This window comes from Muntiacus reevesi, chromosome 2 (genome assembly GCF_963930625.1).
Source record: "Muntiacus reevesi chromosome 2, mMunRee1.1, whole genome shotgun sequence".
In the NCBI taxonomy this organism is placed as follows: domain Eukaryota; kingdom Metazoa; phylum Chordata; class Mammalia; order Artiodactyla; family Cervidae; genus Muntiacus; species Muntiacus reevesi.
Window position 1 is genome coordinate 72,331,514 of NC_089250.1, and position 7,741 is coordinate 72,339,254.

The 7,741-nt window shown below is 41.6% G+C and overlaps 1 protein-coding gene across 1 annotated transcript; it reads left to right on the forward strand.

Moving 5' to 3' along the window:
- SPINT4 (serine peptidase inhibitor, Kunitz type 4) lies at positions 1-2,912 on the forward strand. Its single transcript, XM_065919196.1, has 2 exons — positions 1-115; positions 2,734-2,912. Exons 1-2 carry the CDS (start codon positions 1-3, stop codon positions 2,910-2,912), a joined length of 294 nt encoding a protein of 97 aa, XP_065775268.1.
- The last annotated feature ends 4,829 nt before the right edge of the window (positions 2,913-7,741 follow it).

The following is a 7,741-nucleotide window of genomic DNA, read 5'->3' on the forward strand; positions in this document are numbered from 1 at the left end:
ATGAAATTGATCGAGCTGGGATTTCTTCTGGGGCTCTTCACCTTCTCCTTGCTGACTACTCCATTAATGGGTGGTATGACTAGGATTACTGACATGATATGTGGACAATTCAAAGGTATGAAATTGAAGCAGAAAATAAATCCAGGGACCAATTAAAAATGAGGAAGAATTAGAAAAAAATTGATATGCAGATGGTCCAAGAAGGTCTTCCTTTAGTAACAATACCCATAAATGCTGACTACCTTGAGTTGGGGCATCTACTCTAGGCATCCTGTGGATGTTTGATTAGAAAAAACAAACTGTGATGCAAATAAGTCCTTTCCAAATGGGGTTCTCTTTTGTAGGAAGTGCAAAGGATTAAAAGTATTCTGAATTATGGGTTTCACGGTAAATTTCAAAAATTCCAGACCATTCAAGGGCATGAGAGGGGGAAGAAGTGGAGGAAGGGATAGTTAGGAAGTTTGGGATAGACATGTCCACACTGCTATATTTAAAATGGATGACCAACAAGGACCTATGGTCCAGCACAGGGAACTCTGCTCAATGTTATGTGGCAGCCTGGATGGGACGGGAGCTTGGGGGAGAATGGATACATGTGTATGTATGGCTGAGTTCCTTCGCTGTTTGCCTGAAATCACAACACTGTTAATCAGCTATCTGTGCTGTGCCTAGTTGCTCAGTCATGTCCAACTCTTTGCAGTCCCATGGACTGTAGCCCGCCAGGCTCCTCTGTCCATCAGATTCTCCAGGCAAGAATACTGGAGTGGGTTGCCATGCCCTCCTCCAAGGCAACTTCCCCACCCAGGGATCGAACCCAGGTCTTCTGCCTTGCAGGCAGATTATTTATCATCTGAGCTACCAGGGAAGCCCAAGAATACTGGAATGGATAGCCTATCCCTTCTCCAGGGGAACGTCTCAATCCAGGAATCGAACCTGGGTCTCCTGCATTGCACCAGGAATCAAACCAGGCTTCCCCGGTGGCTCAGATGGTAAGGAATCTGCCTGCAATGCAGGAGACTTGGGTTCAATCCCTGGATTGGGAAGAGCCCCTGGAAAGGGGAAAGGCTACCCACTCTAGTGTTCTGGCCTGGAGAATTCCACGTACAGAGGAGCCTGGTAGGCCACAGTTCATGGGGTAACAAAGAGTTGGACATGACTGAAGCGACTTATCACTACCACAGGCTCTGGGGAAGTAGAGAATACTTGAACATATGGTTACTGTTTAGAGAAGCTTACAATGTAGACATAAAAGACAATGAAGTTTTCTTTCACAGGTACTATGTACAGGCTCAAGTGCTTCCAGAACATAGGGAAAAAGTAACACAGTCTACACTGTAAGTCAGACACCCCAAATACCAGCTTTGTCATTTAACAAATGTGCACACTAGTCCAAGTCACTCAATCCCATACCATCCTTTAGCTTTAGTTTCACTTGTATAAAATGTGGATCAGAAGAATGCCTGTATCAGAGGATGTATGTATAAAATAAGCTTGTGCATATCACTGTATTTAAATAGGTACTTTTACCAAGGAATAAATTCCAGTCTGACTGCTTGAGTAGGATAAACAACAATCTCTGGGTTGCCAGTACAACAATGTTTAGCTGCTTGGACCACTTACTATGTGATTCTTTTTTTTTTTTTTTTTTTTTTTTTGGTATTTTTGTATTAAATTTATTTATTTCTAATTGGAGGATAATTGCTTTAAAATGTTGTGTTGTCTTCTGCCATACATCTACATGAATGAACCATAGTATACATATGTCCCCTCCCTCTTGAACCTTCCTCCCACCTTCTACCCCATCCCACCCCTCTAGCTTGTCACAGAGCACCTAACTGAGCTCCCTATGCGATACAGCAACTTCCCATTGGCTATCTGTTTTACCTATGGTAATGTATATGTTTCAGTGCTACTCTCTCAATTCATCCCACCCTCTCCTTCCCCTGCTGTGGCCATAAGTGCTTTCTTATCACTAAGAGCAGAAGGTTTGCCTCTGGGAAGGGCACAGGGGAGAGATGACAGGGTGTGAGGGTGAAAGAGTATTACCTCCAAGGTTATGCATCTTGGTATGTATCCTGTTTTGAGAAGCAGGCACAGTTAACTTAAACTGGGGACATGGTTAGTATAGTGAGTCTATGAAAACTGGAAGGTAAGCATTGTATGTCCTGTCCAGGCAGTTAACAGGTGAGAAAGATGAGAAGGAGATTGTGCTTTAATATAATGTAAGATGTGAAAGGTGAACATCATTACTTTGCACAAGATGCTGGTAAAGGGTTTCACAGGAGGTTCAGTGTTATAGAATCCACCTGCCAAGCAGGAGATGCAGGTTCAATCCCTGGGTTGGGAAGACCCCGTGGAGAAGGAAATGGCAACCCACTCCAGTATTCTTGCCTGAGAAATCCCAAGGACAGAGGAGCCTAGCAGTCTACAGTCCATGAGGTTGCAAACAGTCAGACAGACTTAGTGACTAAGTCACCACTACCACCACTGATAGAACCTCCTTTTTTATGGCTCACCATCTCTCCAAATCACTGCTGAAGACCAGAAACTGGAGTTTTAATCAATTTGCATGCCCAAGGGCAAACTTGCCAGGTGATCTTAATTCCAAGAGAAAACCAAATGTCTTTCAGTGACCTTGAATAGGGTATTTCCAGACTACCGTGGCAAATGTGTAAAGGCCTGTGAAGACAAGCTCTTTAATTCCCCCTAATTCAATGTGAACCTCTCACGCAGATCCCTGCTCGATGTCGATCAAATTTGGCAGCTGCTATGAAATTCACTTCAGATATTTCTACAACCAAACCTCCAAATTATGTGAAAGCTTTATCTACTCTGGCTGTGATGGCAATCTTAACAACTACAAGCTTAAAATAGAATGTCAACTAGCCTGTGAGAAAGAGTTCAAAAAGTAAGGAATTAAATGTTATCCTTGGTTATTGGGGAGTGGAAAAGGAGAGGCTTTGAGATCCCAGGACAAATCCTGGCTGGGGAGGGGAAGTGGCATGATTGTCATAATCAAAACGTTTAACAGTTGGGTTGGATCTCATAATCACTTGTCAGTTTGCAGTTAGGAAATCAAAAGTCCAGGGAGAAAATTACAGCCATCATTTACCACCAGTTCTGGGTACTACACTAAGTAATTATATATATTGATAGAATTTAAAATTAAAATCACCCTAAGATAGGTGTGTATCATTATTTTTATATGGCAGATGAGGAAACAAAGTCCAACAGAGGTAGCTAACTGGCCCAAGATCACATTAATAAATGGCGTGGCAAGGTTTCTAACCAAATCTGGTCATCCAGGGCTGAATCATCTTACATGCACAGGATCACCCAGACCCAAACCTTGAACTCCAAGACCTGTGAACTTCTCATAGCAACATGCTGTTTTATAGAGCTAAGCTCCCAGCCCACACCTCACCATTTCCCAGTCATAAAACTAGAAGGAGGTCCACAGAGCTAACAGGGCTATGGTGTGGGTGATCTCTAGGAAAGTGAGATGGAACATGGCCTTATGAATACTTCAAAAGCAGAAAATTTGTTTTATTTATTTATTTAATATCCCTAGTGACTCTTTGTAGCACCTGGCACATAGAAGACAATGGCTAAGTTTTGAGGGAATGAAAGAGAGATTAATGAAGAATGAAAGTTTAATCAATGGAAGTAGAGGGACACTGAAAGAGATGCCATCCTCTGGGCTTTCCCTGAGATAAAAATGACCTAACGTAGTCCAGGGAGACTTTACAAAACCTATAACCTGTTTCTTTTGTTTCTTTTTTTGTTTTGCTTAAACAGGTCAGCTGAGGAAGCATAAAAAATTCTGGAGCTTATTGATACACCGTCTGAAGCAAAGCTGTGGGGAAAATCAGACCAGTTTTAAGATCTTTGTAAACTCCATAATCCTTGGAATATGCATCCATTTACTGTTTTCCTAATGTTAGTGTTGTGTTTCCTGAGAAATAACTGTATGATCATTAAAATGAAAGAAGGTTGTGTGTGAGCCCTTCTTCCTCTCTGCATATCCCACCCCACCCCCCACCACTTTATCCAGAGCCGAAATGTGAACTGGTCCTAATCCATTACTCCCTACTCCTTCCTGAACCATTCCTCATGCATATAGTCAATGCTCACACTGCTGGAGATGTGATGAGCCAAATCCGGATAGGTTTGCATCACTTCACATCTCAGGCTGAGTAGTTAGTAAAGCCAAAGTACCAAATCTACACTACTCTTTGTCCTTGAAATCATACCAAGCAATGACCCTGAAACTCAAATGAAATGTTCTTGCACTCATAACAAATTTTTCTTCACAGTGTCTTCTGATTCATATTCACCAAGCCAGGAGTCCCAATTTGTTTAACTATCTTCCTGATATCATCTCTATTTATCACAGTTATTGAATACTTGGACATTTTTCAGTGCCTCCATCACTGACATTTGACTTGGCTATTCTCAGTGCTGAGAAAAGAACTCTCAGCTTCAATTCAGTGAGTGTGCTTTAGCTCCCAAGAGTGTGACCATCCTGACACTGTTTGCCAAGTCTTCTGAACACAATGCTCCAAGGTTCCACATGACCATGATCTTCCCAGCTGCAGGACACTCAGCTTAGCCATCTCATTTCTGAATTTCTTTAGGCATCCCTTCCTTGAACCCCTTCCCTGTCTGTCTTATTGATGGAGTACAATCCTTCAACTGTGGATCACATCCTGCACCACCAGTTGCTAGGGTCAATGTCAGGGGCATTATGAACCAGTGAAATCTTGTCACAAGACATGCAAGTTTGGGTCTCTGCTCAGTCTTAAGAATAAGAAAACAAGTCTGCTAAACTGAGACAATTTTCTGCAAAACTTCTGGTTACTTCAAGATGAGACTCTCATCCAGACAGGGTTTACTCTGAATATATATACATTCCAACTTAGGTGAAGACTCTAGAATTATAAATCATTCTTGAACCCCTTCAGCTATAGGAGACATGCTATGGAGCCTGAAATATAGGCACTAAGCTAATCTGATTGGTCAGCATAAATGAAAGTTCTGAGATTTTCCTATTGTGAGACATGAAACTGAGTGTCCCAGAGTAGAAGGTTTCTTGGGTACAAAAATGCATAACATATTCCCTTAGACTGTCTGCTTCCTTTTCCACTCAACTCCTGGAAAAGCCAGAGAAGTGGGGGAAAAAAGGTATGTAAGTATTAATAACTAAACTCAAGACTAAGAATCCTTTGAGGAAAGAGGGCAGTTATACCTTGGGGAGGAAAGGATATTTTGATACCCAAGACAGTTGGGCACCAAAAGTGGAAGAATGACTTGGATGACAGCTTTTAACTTGTGTTATTCTCCTCAACACAAAAATCTGAGTCTGTCAGTGTTTCCCTTGTCTCCTTGGCAAAGCAGTAACAGCCCCAAGATACCACAAGGGCAATTGAGATAACGTGTGTGGCCCCAGCGCCCAGCTAGAATAAGTTGTGTATAAAAACAAGTGCAATTGGACTTCCCTGGTGGTCCAGTGGTTAAGAATCTGCCTGCCAATGCAAAGAACACGGGCTCAGATCCCTGGTCCAGGAAGAGCTCGCATGCTAGAGAGCAACAAAGCCCATGTTGCCGCAACTGCTGAGCCCATGCACCCTAGAGCCAACGTTCCACCAGAGAAATCACTGCAGTGAGAGGCCCACACACTACAACTAGAGAATAGCCCCAGCTTGCTTCAACTAGACAAAGTCCTCATGCAGCAACGAAGAACAAGTGCAGCCATAAATAAATAAATAAAATAAAAAACTGATGCAATTGGACTAACCAGGCACAGAGTTTATTGTTTTGTCTTCTTCCTATACGCACCAAAGGTCCAACTGTCACATCCATATGTGACTACTGGAACAACTATAGCTTTGACTAGACAGACCTTTGTTGGTAAAGTGATCCCTCTGCTTTTTAATACACTGTCTAGGTCAAAGTTTTTCTTCCAAGGAGCAAGTGTCTTTTGATTTCATGGCTGCAGTCACCATCCAAAGTGATTTGGGAGCCCAAGAAAAGAATATCTGTCACCATTTCCACTTTTTCCCCATCTATTTTCCAAGAAGTGATGAGACCAGAAGACATGATCTTAGTGTTTTGAATGCTGAGTTTTAAGCCAGCTTTTTCACTCTCCTCTTTCACTTTCATCAAAAGGCTCTTTAGTTCCTCTTCACTTTCTGCCATAACGGTGGTGTCATCTACATATCTGGTTATTGATATTTCTCCTGGCAATCTTGAGTCCAGCATGTGGTTCATCCAGTCCAGCATTTCACATGATGTACTCTGCATATAAGTTAAATAAGCAGGGTGACAATATACAGCCTTGATGTACTTCTTTCTCTATTTTGAACCAATTTTCTGTTCCATGTGGATGCTGAGCCAAAGTGGAAACAATACCCAGTTGTGGATGTGTCTGGTGGTGAAAGTAAAGTCCAGTGTTGTAAAGAACAATATTGCATAAGAACCTGGACTGTTAGGTCCACAAATCAAGACAAATTGGATGTAGTCAAATAGAAGATGGCAAGAGCTAACATTGACATTTTAGGAATCAGTGAACTAAAATGGACAGGAATGGGTGAATTTAATTCAGATGGCCATTATATCTACTACTGTGGGTAAGAAACCCTTAGAAAAAATGAAGCAGCCTTCATAGTCAACAAAGAGTCTGAAATGCAGTGTTTGGGTGCAGTCTCAAAAATGACAGAATGATCTCGGTTTGTTTCCAAGACAAACCATTCAGCCTCACAGTAATCCAAGTCTATGCCCCAACCACTAATGCCAAAGAAGCTGAAGTCGAATGGTTCTATGAAGAACTCCAAGTCTTTCTAGAACTAACACCAAAAAAAGATGTTTTTCTCATCACAGAGGACTGGAATGCAAAAACAGGAAATCAAGAGATACCTGGAGTAACAGGCAAGTTTGGCATTGGAGTACTAAATAAAGCAGGGCAAAAAACAGGGGAGGATAATAGTTGTAATTAATTTCAGTCAATTTCAGCTCTTAGGGGAGTAGCAACTATATATTCTCCACCCCCAGCCACATGACAGACAATTGTGCACATGTTCCTGGAGAAGTTTAAACACAGCTGTAGCAGCCAACTTGGGCGAAAAGAATTCTGTTCTCCAAATATCAGGGATCTATGCTCTGCCTGGCGATTGCCGCTTCTCATCTCGTAAAGAAGCACCTCCTCTCATTGTTACAAGCCCTTCCCCCTCTGGTCAAAGTGACTTCCAGGGCCAGTGCCTGTTTCCCCTACTCTTCATTTCTCTCTTTCTGGGAGCCAGACATTTAAAAAATAACTACGTATATAGGAAAAGTTAGAAAGTGAGAATGCATGTCCTGGAAATGGCTCAGAAAAAATGTGAAAATATTGTAAGTTTTCATTTCAGACTGATCCTCAACATAGGGACAGACTAAAGCAATTAAAAACAAACAAAAACAAAACAGCACTCACAAAAACAGTAGCAAAATAAAATCACTCCCTAGGGAAGGGAGAGATATGGATTTCCAGAGTTACCACATTATTAGATTCAAATGTCCAATTTTTGTAAAAAAAGAAAAAAGTCACAAGGCATACAAAGAAATATGAAAGCTTTTTTAATAAATCAATAATAATTGTCCCTGAAGAAGATCTGATGGAAAATCTGCTAGAGAAAGATTTTTTAAGACAACTGTCTTAAAGATGCTCAAAGAGCTTTCTGGACCTGGCTAAGGAGGAGGCGCCATC

Bases quoted from the DNA above. Each gene is read 5' to 3' on its own strand.
- SPINT4 (XM_065919196.1), top strand. From the start codon at position 1: ATGAAATTGATCGAGCTGGGATTTCTTCTGGGGCTCTTCACCTTCTCC. The intron at 116-2,733 runs GTATGAAATTGA...CCTCTCACGCAG, and splicing joins GATATGTGGACAATTCAAAG to ATCCCTGCTCGATGTCGATC.